Raw genomic sequence first — 13,836 nt, 5'->3', positions numbered from 1 at the left:
TACAAATTAATAATGAATAAATAAATGATACAAGTCATTACAAAATTAATAAGGATTAATCTTTGTCAAAGCTGTGTTTGTTCTGTTGTTTGCTCTTTTGCCTCTTCTTGCTCTGTTTTAAAATCGATTGAGTTTGTAAACGCGTACAAATGATACAACTTTTACTCTATTAAATTTTGCAATTAATCCTCTGAACACATGTGTGCTGAACCGTGGGCCTAGTCACGGATCACTATCAACTACAATCTGCTCCCTTCACTAAAATGTCACGGTTCCTAAACATGATAACAAATAATATAGATAAATAATGAACACATGTCAAAACGAAAACGCAGACACTTACAAGACCAAGTAGGAATGTCCTTTATCGTTTGTTGTTTGCCCGCTGCTCTCTGACAGGTAAACGTAGTGCTCTCTCCTGTAAAAAAAATTCAAAACACAACACTGATCTCTACTAACTCTCATGTCTCGCGTTGCCAGTAGTCATGTCTCATGCTGTGACTACGAGTTAAATCGTGGCCACGTATTGAACATGTCAAAGAAATGAAACCAAACACCCTGTAAACGCTATTACTTTGCTTACATGATGGAATATCATACATCTCACAAGTTATTTAGCCAAAAACGACATGAAACCAAATTCAAGGTTATTTGGGCTAGAAGTGAGTGGGTTACACATAGCCGGAATATATAGGGTCTATACTTAACCGAGACGTTGAAATGATGGCTATTGCTTGCTGGGTATGGACAGACCCTCGATTTTGACCGAGGGAGCGAGTCTGCTTCATATGCACACTTCAGGCCGCTCTGTAGACCACAATACAACACGATTGTGATGTCATTGCAGATCGCATTTAATTTATCCCCACCTCAAACAACTCTATAATATATAAATAATTTTTTTAAACATTTATAACAGCCCAAACATACCTATATACATATAAAATGCTGCACCAAACAAATTCATAAGGGAAAAAATGTAAACAATAAACCAACTCCGTAGCTGATTCTAAGTGATCAAGGGCTTAGGACGTTCCAGTTCAGCCCATTCCAAGGGTTCCGCCAGAAGTGGGCACTCATGCAAGTAATCAATGACGTACATCCGAGTAAAAGAGACGGAGGGAAGTTTGCGAGTGAAGGGCATTTAAAAAACGGACTGGAACGCAGCTATGGAGCTCTCACCTAATGAACCGATGATCTCAATCAGGTGTGTTAAATAAGTGAGACATGCAAAATGTGCAGAGCCGTGGGTCCCAGGGTCAGGATTGAAAACCACTGTCCTAATTTATATGCTAGCAAGTGGCTTTTAGCCAAGACGACCGATCAGGTTCAAACTACTGTAGAGTCTGTGACTGAAACAATAGCGTCTCTATAGTGATAATCGCCTCCCAAGAAACCATGTCCTTCACTCTTATCAGTGTGCCAGGATTCCCATGGTAATGAAAAAGATGTGAATTTTGAACAGGCAAAAAATATGTGATTGTATTAAATATTTTTCACCTATTCACATAAAAAAAAATCCTTATGCAATATGCATTCATCAATAACAACTACAAAATTAATTCAAAAGTACGGGGAGCCTTGTGGGCTGCATGCTGTTCTTGAAGTTGTCAATATTTTTTTTGATTTTGTAGTTTACATATCCAACTGCACTTGGGTTGCCTTTGTGGAAGCACTTCAGAGAGGTTTTCATGCCAACCCTGTATTTTGTGTAATCATGCGGCAGTAACGAGCTCCAAAAGCAAAAGCCATTCAGACCATCTATTATGACACTAACCCAGTAATCACATCCTTCTGTTGACATCCAGACAATGGCTCTATTACCAAACTCGCACAGGCATACTCCCAACGGACTGTTCTATAAGCCCATTCATATATATAATGTTTAATTTAATTCCTATATTATATGTATGTGTGTGTGTGTGTATCAATCAATCAACATATTCAACAACTGAGACATAAACAGAACAAATTTCACATACATTTGACAAACAGAAATGGAATAAAGGAGAAAAGGGAGTCCCTAAACAAAGCGGGGTCCGGTCTCGTATACACGTAGAGGGCTACTACTTCCATTTGAATACTTCCTGCATTACTTACCTCCTGTGTTCCTCCTAGTGTCTCCTGTTCCTCCTAGTTCCCGGATCGCTGAGGTGTGTGCTCCTCCTGCCTGCATTCCATCTCCTGTACAGCCAAAGACCCGGATTACCCCGCTCATCATATCCTTCGAACTATTCCCTCACCATCACATCCTCTGAACCCTACCCCAGTACTCTGTGACCCAATAAACATGTTTGATATATACTAACCTGTTGCGTCAGACCTCTTCCGTTACAACTGCAGTGCATCTCATCTTAATGGGCTGAGAAAGATTAGGCAGGTCTTGCTGTGAGATGTTCTGTCACTCTTCTATCAAGGCACTTGCAAGTTCTCGAACACATCTGGGAAACATATGGTTACACATGTACGATTGGCTGTCCTTCCTGTCTGTCTGTAGAACTGTAGGCCTCTTACATTACGTTAATTGCAGTTTATTGCTCTGGCCACATTTGCAGTCCTCATGCTTCCCTGCAGCAAATCCATCTGTAAACCGTACATGTCTTAATGACTGTTCCACAGGTGCATGTGCAATAATTGTTAATGGTTCATTGAACAAGCACGAAAACTCTTAAAGATCTGTAAAGCTTATTTGGACTTTACAAAATTAGTACAGTGTCCTGAAAAAGGGATGTTTATTTTTTTGCTGAGTTTACGTACATGCCTTTGTTGAATGTGCAAATTTGTGCTTCCTCCTAACAACCTCTCAGTATAAACTTTCTCTTCTCCAGATTCCTTTAGCGTCACAGTACCCTCCAGTCCTGTTCTCGTGGTGCGTGGAGCCACGGCACTTCTTCCCTGTGAGTTTGAACCAAACGCTAACGCTTTGGTGATCACATGGCAACGGGAGGAAGATGCTCGGGTGGTCCACAGCTTCTACTACGAGAGAGACCAGCTTGAACGACAAAGCTCCGATTATTTCAACCGGACAAAGTTAAATCACAAGGAATTTGCTAAAGGAAACGCATCACTGAGTATAGCCAGTTTTGGACTGAAGGATGCCGGGAAATACTTGTGCATAGTGAGCAACAGCAAGGGATCTGACAGAGGAGTGGTGCATTTGGTTTACGCAGGTACACCAGTGGTATTTTAATATAGTATCACAGAGATACTATTGTAGTTTTTATTAATAGATTTTATTTTTAAAGGGGTCATATGATGGCATTTCAAGTTTTCCTTTCTCTTTGGAGTGTTACAAGCTGTTCGTGAATAGATAAGATCCCTAAAGTTGCAAAGACTAAAGTCTCAAACCCAAAGAGATGTTCTTTATAAAAGTTAAGACTCGTCCACGTCCTCCTAAAACGCCTCGTTCTAACACGCCCCCACATGTCTGTCACGATGTGGGAAGATTTGCATAACGCCGCCCAAATGTTCATACAAAGAGAGAAGGCGTAACTTTGATTCTCGCTGTAGTATTGTTGTTGCCGCCGCCGCCATGTCGTGAAGGCGCTGTGTGTTTTGTTGTGAAAGCGAAAATACTTAGTTTGGTCTTCCAAAAGAGGACACAACTAGAAATCAGTGGTTAAGTTGTATTTACAACACTGTTCCAGAACAGTTCAAACCAAATATTCAGATGTGTGCAGCGCATTTTACGGAGGAAGAGGACTGTTTCCTGGGAGAGTATAGCCTACAATGCCAGTGTTCCGGTGAATTGTTCCTCTGTTTCCCCTTCGGCGCGCCTGCTGACCCTATACAGTCTATGATGCTGACAAATAATGCTGATTTACAGCCTGTAAGTATGTTTTCATATTTAAAGGATTTGCCACTGACGATTCAAACGCAAGTTTTGGGCAGTGTAGAGTAGCGCTTGTTGTTTGTCGTTTCTCCAATCACAAATGCAGACATGGTTTTATGTTTACGCGGTGCGGTGCAACGCATAAAAAGACAGTATAAGTCATTATAATCAGTAATTATGTCCCCACTTGATGCAACAAATGCCTAGTTTATAATGGGCTTTATTGGTTTTGCCTCATCGCTCCGGCCGGACAGGGCATCACAGTATGGTGAGGGGCGTAACGTTTCCGTCACACGCTTGAGGAATTCAGCCAATCACAATGCACTGGATAGCTGGCCAATCACAGCACACCTCGCTTTTCAGACCGATGAGCTTTGTAAAAATCGACGCGTTTCAGAAAGGCGGGGCATAGAGGAGAAACAATGTACAGTATGTGGAAAATAATGTTTTTTAACCTTAAACCGCATAAACACATTTCATTACACCAAATACACAAAATAATGTTCTTTTTAGCAACATCATATGACCCCTTTAAATATATATTTTATTTTTTCTTTTATATTAATTTTATATTTTTATATATTTGTTTCATTTTAATTGTATTTTGTGTTTTTATTTTTTAAATGCTGTATTTTTATAATTTTTATGTCAGTTTTAGTTATTCTAGTACAATGTTAGACTAAATGAAAAAAATAAATGTTGCTTTTTAAAATTTTATTTCAGTTAAAGTTTAAGTTATTTCAAGGAACAATGTTTTTTGTTGTTTTTTCACTTTAACCCTGCCAAACATTAGTCAAAAGTCGAGTTAAAGCAATATTGTTACTCATGTTATTACAAACCTGTATGTTGTAATGTTTGCATTGAAACAAGTCTTGTACTCTGTACAAATGCATATACCAAGTCATATGGATTCATATTCTGTCAATTAATTTTGACTTCTAATAGTTTGATGTGAGAGATGATCTGGTAAATCATTGTGTATGTCTTGTGTCGTCAGCCTTCTATTCCGAGCCGAGGTTAAGCATCCTTCTCAAATCCACCGATGTGACTGTCCAGTATGAGACTGAGGGCTACCCGAGGCCAGAGGTCATGTGGCTGGGGTCAGGAGGTCAGAATCTCACTGACCACCTGGAGGTTTCGTCTGCATCAGACGGAGGACTGTTCTACTTAAAAAGCAGCTACATAGCCCAGAGTCCAGCGTTCAATGTCACATTTACTCTAAAAAACCCTGCCGTGCATCAGAAGCTACAGAGGCATGTTAACGTCAGCTATGGTAAGCACTGCTTTCTGGGATAAGATTGTATTTCATCGATGATTTAATTAGATTTTATCGTTACCCAGCTGCTGTTACAATCATGAATTTTACACATCGAAAAAAAGTTGAGTCCATATGATTTTTTTAAAGTTTTTGAAAGAAGTCTCTTATGCTCAAAGCTGCAATTATTTGATTGAAAATACAGAAAAAAACAGTAATATTACTGAAAGATTATTAGTTGTGAAACAATATTATAATTTAAATTAACTGTTTTCTATTTGAATATATTTTAAAATAAACTGATTTGCTACTTAAGAAACAGTTCTAATTATCCTCAATGTTGAAAACGGTTAAGATGCTTCATATTTTTGTGGAAACCAATATAAAAAATGTTTCAGGATTCTTTGATGAATTGAGAGTTCAAAAGAACAACATACATTTATTTGAAATAGAAATCTCTTGTAACATTGTAAATGTAACTTAAACCAGCATACAAAAGCAAAACCTCACATGGAGTAAACATCATCATACAGTTGTGGTATACACCAAGAAGGAATGTCATGATTAAAGGGGAGTACTTCAAAACTCAGTAAATTCCCATTGGAATTACTGTGAAATAAACAACTCTGATTATCTCCTTAAAGAAACAGTTCACCCAGAAATAAAAATTTCTGTCATTTGCTAACGCTTACAGTGGTGTGAAAAAGCTTGGCCCCCTTCCTGTTTTTAAAATTTTTTGCATATTTGTCACACAAAAGATTCAGATCATCAAACAAATTTTAATATTACACAAAGATAATGCAAGTAAATACAAAATGCAGTTTTTAAATGATTATTTATTTTATTAAGGGAAAAAAGCTGTCCAAACCTGCCTGGCCCTGCGTGAAAAAGTAATTGCCCCCTAAATCTAATAACTGGTTGTGCCAGTCTTTGCAGCAACAACTGCAATCAAGTGTTTGCGATAACTGGCAATGAGTCTTTCACATCGCTGTGGAGGAATTTTGGCCCACTCTTCTTTGCAGAATTGTTTTAATTCAGCCACATTGGAGGGTTTTCGAGCATGAATGGACTGTTTAAGCATCTCAATCGGATTTAAGTCCGGACTTTGATTTGGCCACTCCAAAACCTTAATTTAGTTTTTCTTGAGCCATTCAGAGGTGGACTTGCTGGTGTGTTTGGGATCATTGTCCTGCTACATAGCCCAAGTGCGCTTGAGCTTGAGGTCACAAACTGATGGACGGACATTCTCCTTCAGGATTTTATGATAGAGTGCAGAATTCATGGTTCCGTCAATTATGGCCAGTCGTCCAGGTACTTAAGCTGCAAAGCAGCCCCAGCTCATTACACTACCACCACGTTTGACTGTTGGTATGATGTTCTTTTTATGAAATGCTGTGTTGGTTTTACGCCAGATGTAACGGGACACACACCTTCCAAAAAGTTCAACTTTTGTCTCATCAGTCCACAGAATATTTGCCCAAAAGTCTTGGGGATAATCAAGATATTTTTTGGCAAATGAGAGACGAGCCTTTGTGTTCTTTTTGGTCAGCAGTGGCTTTTGCCTTGGAACTCTCCCATGGATGCCATTTTTGCCCAGTCTCTTTCTTATTGTTGAATCATGAACACTGACCTTAACTGAGGCAAGTGAGGCCTGCAGTTCTTTAGATATTGTTCTGGGTTCTTTTATGACCTCCTGGATGAGTCGTCGTTGTGCTCTTGGAGTAAATTTGGTAGGCCGGCCACTCCTGGGAAGGTTCACCACTGTTCAACAAACTGTATCCATTTGTGGATAATGGCTCTGACCATGGTTCACTGGAATCCCAAAGCCTCAGAAATGGCTTTATAATCCTTTCCAGACTGATACATGCCAACTGTTTTGATTCTCATCTGTTCTTGAACTTCTTTAGATCGCGGCATAATGTGTTGCTATTTAAGCATGCTTCACTTTGTCAGACAGGTTCTATTTAAGTGATGTCTTGATTCAACAGGTCTGGCAGTAATCAGGCCTGCGTGTGGCTAGTGAAATTTAACTCAGCTTTCTAAAATAATGTGGTTAATTGCAGTACTTTCATGATTTAACAGGAGGGGGCAATTAAATTTTCACGTTGGGCCACATAGGTTTGGACAGCTTTTTTCCCTTAATAAATGAAATCATCATTTAAAAACTGCATTTTGTATTTACTTGCATTATCTTTCTGTAATATTTAAATTTGTTTGATGATCTGAAACATTAAAGTGTGACAAACATGCAAAAAAATAAGAAATCAGGAAGGGGGCCAACACTTTTTCACACCACTGTATATCATTCAGAAACCCAAATGACATTCTCAATAACCAAAAACCTGAGCAACAAGTATGTTTACAATAATACTCAAAAGCTTTGATCAACAGCACTAAAAATAGCTTAGCCAAACAACCAGAATTTTCCAATGATAAACATAATTTGCTAAACAGCAGTGGCATGAGGTTTCTCCCGATTGCTTCCTGTTCAACAAAATTGAAAGCTGATTTGATGCACGACAGAACTCAAGCTGTTTTAGTGTGTTTCTGTGTGACAGACTAAGGAAAGTGTGAGTACAGATTAACTTGTGCCTTATTTAATTGTAGTGGGAGGAGTTACAATCAGCTGACATCATCTTAACGATCTTATCAAACAGTAACAAAAAAAAGTAAAGATCTTGTCAAGCAGTTGGCTACACAAAAAAGTAAACCCAGCGCTGGGTAAATATTGGACAGAACACATGCTAGGTTATTTTGACCCAGCTGCTTGGGTTAAAGCACACACAGAATTACTAGAAGCAACAGCAATAATCAAAAGATTAACTTTTTTAATAAGCAAGCACACCCATGGGGAAAAAAACAACAAAACAAATTGAATTTATTTGGGTTAATATCACATAGTTTACAATATTTCATTTAAACTCGTTTATCAAGAATTTTAGAAATAAAAAGAATGTAAAATTTAAAAGTAACATTTTAATTCAAGTGTATTCAACCGTTTTCTATTATCCCTTTTAACCAAAATAGTGTTGATTCTTGAGCCGGTGTGTCGCTGAAATCTGAGCCGTTTGGCGGGGGAACTGCGAACCTCAGACCGCCGCCTCGCATTTCACTCGTATCTGAAAGATGCCTGACTCCATAACCTGCATAAACAAACAGTACTGAGATTAGAGAGCATATTTTATTATCAAAATAAATTTAATTCAGTATTGTGATGAATAATAGTCATGGGAAGCAGGTGGGAGAATGAATGTACAGCAATCTCTCTTCCACCCTTAATACCACTGAGGTGAGATCTTTGAGCAAGGCACCGAACCCCCAACTGCTCCCCGGACGTCACAGCTAAAAATAGCTGCCCACTGCTCCGTGTGTGTGTCTTCACTATTCACTGCTGTGTGTTTGCACTTAGATGGGTGAAATGCAGAGCACAACTTCCGAGTGTGGGTCACCATACTTGGCCACACGTCACTTTCACTTTTTTTATGCAATTCAAAGCAAAAGCCGTTTCCGTCATGTGAAACGACTGCTGCTGACACGTTTGTTATGTTGATTTGCGTAAAATAATATAATTTACAGGACAGTAAAGATTTTATAGATTAAATAAAATGTATGTAAATATTTATTTCACTGAAGAAGTGCATCAGTAGGAGGTGCTGAGAACCGCTCTCTAACACAAAAACTACCCAACACTGGAAAAAAGCAACCCAACATATGAGCCAACAGGCTCAACCCAGCAGTTGGGTAGAATAAATAACCTGACAGTTTTTAGAGTACGCAAAAAATAAATAAATAAATAAAAATAACACCTTATCAAACACTACACACACACACAAAAAAAAACCTTTAAGATCTTATTAATCTTAAAAAGCATTACACAAAAAAACGTAAAGGTCTTATCAATCTTAGTGAGCAATACACAAAAACAGTGAAGATCTTATCAAGCCATATCAAACAAACGTAAAGCTCTTATCGAACATATCAAGCAGTACAGAGAAAAACATAAAGATCATATTCTTATCGAGCAGTATGCAAAAAAACCCGTAAATATCTTATCGATCTATCGATTAGAGGAAGGTTCGAGTCCGGCAGGTATTGTAGGTGGGCGGGAGTGAATGTACAGCTCTCTCTCCCACCTTCAATACCACGACTGAGGCGCCCTTGAGCAAGGCACTGAACCCCCAACTGCTCCCCGGGCGCCGCAGCAAAAGAAATGGCTGCCCACTGCTCCGGGTGTGTTCACGGTGTGTGTGTTCACTGCTGTGTGTGTGCACTTAGGATGGGATAAATGCAGAGCACTAATTCAAAGTATGGGTCACCATACTTGGCCACATGTCACTTCACTCACTTATCTTGCAAGTAGCATGCAGAAAAAATGTGAATAAACATCTTATCGATCTTATCGAGTATGCAAAAAACAGAAAGCATGGTGGGTCGACCAGTGGCAGACATGGCATTATTTTGGAAAAAGTGTCAGCTCATGATATGGGGTTGTAGAAGAAAGCATTTTAACACCAACACCTTAATTTCATTACAGATAACAATCTGAGTGAAAAACTAACCTGAAATTCGTATTTTCAAATCTGAAGACACCTCGAATTCGAAAGTACTCCGAATTTAAGTACTTTGTTTGTCCCACACACAGTTTCTGCCAATCTCATGTAAATCTTGAGTACCTAGGCTATAGAGTGATTTTGCATCATTCATATATAACCTAAGAGTCTTTAGTTTTATCAGATTTATAAAAGACAGATACAGCTTTACGCTTCTCTATGAAAACAGCCGAGCTCCTGGAGGCGTGCCGTGGTGTGACATTGACATGAATAAAACAGAAACAAAAAAACCTCGACTTAAATTTGATTTAATTTGTTTATAAAACATTTGTTGCCCCGGAGAATTAAACTGCATCTGCTGTTCCCTTAACAGCTGCGTTCTTTGGGAAGCTGAACAAACAAGATGATCTTTCCGTTACAACCAAAACCACACTTCTTTGGTGACTGTTGATTTTGTGGTCTAAAAACAAAATGACAAATCCTTCTTGAGCAAGTCCTGTGCAGCTCTGACGATGACTTCAGTAACCCGAATTAAGCATGTTGATGGGTCTCTTGCTCTCGCTCTGTTAGCTGTGTGCGCGCGCTCTTCCGGGAGAAGTGCCCATATAAGGAATTCCACCCTTTATGACGTCATACAGGGCCATACTAAAAGAAAACTTTCTGAAACTTATACGAACCCTGAAGGAGTGTATTTGGCACAGAATTACTCCATCATGCGTCCAACTTGTGTTTTGAAACTTTGGCCATGTTTAGCATCAGAATCCAACTCTTTAACAGTGTAAATAAGTCAGAATAGCATTAGACCTCCACTTTAATGGCAGCAGCACTCGGGTCTGGATTGTAATAATCCATAGCAAACAGTGACTGTCTGAGTGGCTGGAGAGCTCATTATCCATTATCTGCACCAATCCCACAGATGAAGTCATTATTGGCCTCCGGTGTGGTGGTGGAGTACAAAGCTCAGTGTTTTGAGCCATGGATTGTGGAATCTGGGGGATTTTGCTGGTGTCAGGTGGCATTTCAAGAGTGCAGATTTATTTGCTACTTATTGGCTTCACTCCTTTTGTATTTCAGAACTGTTTTGATTTTTAGTCGGTTTTTCTTTTTATTGCAACAAAAAGCTGAAGTGAAAAGTTAACATGGGTCTCAGAATATCTACATTAAGCACTTGAGCTGGCATCAGCCCTGATACTCATGTTCTCTGGAACATTCTGAGATAAGACAATTAAATTGTACAAAGAGTCATTTGATCAGTGTCAGTCATTTACGTGTCGTGTATTTGGTTTGTAACCTTTGGTTTGGTTTGTAACCAGTGCAGTGAATCTCGAGTCTTTGTTGTGTGAGTTCTTGAGAGCAGAATCAATCCTTCATTGTCTGATAGCTACCAGGTTCGTCTATGTTTCACATTACATTCTTTTTTCTCTGGGACAATAAGCATCACCCTAGTTCCCAAACAAATCTATTTCAAGAATAACAGCCACATTTTTCGGAAGGTGACACTGCAAGATTACAACACAAAAGCCTGCTTATCAGTCTTGAACAAATGAGAATCAGGAGTTTGAGCATTGCAGCTGTTTCACTGTTGTACAGACTTTTTGACCGACAGCATCAGCTTTAATTTCTTTTTCCTGATTTATTTACTGGGTGTTTTGCAAGTGCTATAAATTGCATCAAGTTTGAGGAATCTGTCAGCAAATTTTTTTTTTCCTTCCTTCCTTCCATTGAAAGTGTTTTATGATGCAAAACTTTCTGAAATGTCAAATTGCTCAGTGTATTTGAGACATTTCAGTGTAGATCCATAATCAGTGGTCATAATAGAAAATGAGTTGGGATATGATGTATATAATTGTTCAGCAAGGATGCATTACATTGATCAAAAGTGACAGTAAAAACATTTAAAATGTTAGAAAAGATTTCTGTTTAAAATATTATGCTGTTCTTTTGAACTTACTATTCATCAAAGTATCCTGAAAAAATGGTTTCCACAAAAATGTTAAGCAGCACAACTGTTTTCAACATTGATAATAATCAGAAATGTTTCTTGAGCAGCAAATCAGCATATTAGAATGATTTCTGAAGGATCATGTGACACTGAAGCCTGGAGTAATGATGCTGAAAATACAGCTTTGCATCACGGAAATAAATTCCTTTTTTAAATATATCCAAATAGAAAACAGTTATTTCGAGTTGTAATAATATTTCACAATATTACTGTTTTTACTATATTGAATAAATCCAGCCTCGGTGAGCAGAAGAGACTTCTTTCAAAAAAAATCTTACCCACCCCAAACATTTGAACAGTGGTGTATGAAAGTATAAAATTAGACATCGAATGTTAAAGTCAACATAAAAATGAAAATAAATTAAAATTGGATTCATCAGTTCACATTATTCCAAAGAAAAAAATCATTTGTAATTGAGAATTTTGAACATAAGTGAATATCCTGTTTAAAATGTCATTACAGAAGATGTCTGTAAACTCTTGTCTGTCTTTAATTTTAGATGGGAACATGAGCTCCAGAACTTCAGTTGTGGTTCTGTCTGTATTGTGTTTTTTCCTCCTGTGCTCGACGGGTCTGCTGTTATGGTTATACTGTCGTGACAGGCGCAAATGACCTCACGTCCATACTGGACTCACATGAATTGCTGAAAAGTAACTACTGCTCTTCCAATAGTGCCTCCAATATTATTTAAAAGTTTTTATTATATTTAAATGAATACTGCTGCTCTACTAGACTTTATGCAATACAGATTTGGGACAGAAACACAAGAAATCATTAAAGTTGAAGTGTGTGATTTTTGTAGCAATTACATTGTGTTTGTTTCACTTTGCTGTCCTAAAATCTTCACTAGCGACTAGATGTTTAGTGAAACCAGAAAAAAAAGTCAATTTCAGGCTTTTTAGAGCATCTGTAAAAATATAAGAGTGAGAATGCTATACTATAATATAATTAGAATGTTTTACAGAAATCATATCTTGCAAAATTCATGGCTTCTTTTGAATGACAGTTTATGGAAAACAATGTTATTAGAAACCTAAAGTGACAACATCTGACAATAACGTGACCATGCTAACCAGCATAACAACACTAGCATCAATTTAAGGAAGGACTATCAATCTTTATTCTGTTTGTTACCACAGAAATTATACACTTCAGCTTTAAAAATGACAGCTCAATGAAGAGGGATATATTTTAAAACATTGACTATACAAATGTTTATTTATGAAATATGCATATCACTGAAATAATATTCAAAACAAAACGCTCACTGTATGCCTGCTGATTTTGAAGTTTTTTAAAAACGCACAGCCTTGCGGGAGAGGTTTACTTTAGCTGTAGCAGCATTAATATTAACAAGATGTATTTTACTTTTTTTTTTTTCTTTTTTATCAACTTTTTCAAAAATAAAGTGTTTCATGTTTTTTTATATTATTTTTTAAGACATTTTAAATGATCTTATAAAAAAATAGAATTTAGACCAAAACCAAACACGGTATTTTTCCATCATGTGTTATATGTTTCTTTCTAAGTTACAAAATGACAAATTATTAAAGGGGTCATATGATGCGATTTCAATTTTTCCTTTCTCTTTGGAGTGTTACAAGCTCTTGGTGCATAAAGAAGATCTGTAAAGTTGCAAAGACTAAAGTCTCAAATCCAAAGAGATATTCTTTATAAAAGTTAAGAGTCAGCCACACCTACCTAAAACGTCTCGTTCTAACACGCCCCCACATATCTACCTCACGATGTGGGAAGATTTGCATAACACCGCCCAAATGTTCACGCAAAGAAAGAAGGTGTAACTTTTATTCTCGCTGTAGTATTGTTGCTGCCGCCATGTCGTGAAGGCGCTGTGTTTCGTTGTGAAAGTGAAACTACTTTGTTTGGTCTTCCAAAAGAGGACGATATCCGCTTCGTCATGCCTAGAGCTGATCTGTGCTGATCGCTGAGGGAATACATCAACGTCACGCTGTGGATCGCCGGATCGGCTTTCACCGTGGATGAAACAGAGTTCTGCCCGGCGTCGTCACATGTGGTTGCCGCAAGCCCGCCGGACGCTCCTTCGTCGACTCCGCCGGCCGCGCCGTTCTCAAGTCCGCCGCCTCTGCTCACTCAAGGCCGTGGTGTGTGACGCTTTTTCGTTGTGAAAGCGAAACTACTTTGTTTGGTCTTCCAAAAGAAGACACGACTAGAAAT

At 38.2% G+C, this 13,836-nt stretch overlaps 1 protein-coding gene across 1 annotated transcript in view; it reads left to right on the top strand.

Annotated features, from left to right (window-relative positions):
- LOC107561771 (butyrophilin subfamily 1 member A1-like) overlaps positions 1–12,400 on the top strand; it is a 42,423-nt gene extending 30,023 nt beyond the window's left edge. Inside the window, exons 2-4 of the mRNA XM_016246245.1 lie at positions 2,829–3,170; positions 4,830–5,105; positions 12,140–12,400. Of these exons, the coding sequence (XP_016101731.1) occupies positions 2,829–3,170; positions 4,830–5,105; positions 12,140–12,252 (731 nt within the window). The 3' untranslated portion in view covers positions 12,253–12,400. The remainder of the gene's footprint in view (positions 1–2,828; positions 3,171–4,829; positions 5,106–12,139) is intronic.
- Positions 12,401–13,836: the final 1,436 nt, after the last annotated feature.

This window comes from Sinocyclocheilus grahami, unplaced genomic scaffold (assembly GCF_001515645.1).
Source record: "Sinocyclocheilus grahami isolate Dianchi unplaced genomic scaffold, SAMN03320097.WGS_v1.1 scaffold791.1, whole genome shotgun sequence".
Classification (NCBI taxonomy): Eukaryota; Metazoa; Chordata; class Actinopteri; order Cypriniformes; family Cyprinidae; genus Sinocyclocheilus; species Sinocyclocheilus grahami.
Note: the sequence above shows the minus strand (reverse complement) of the source record. Positions and strands in the feature narration are given on the sequence as shown.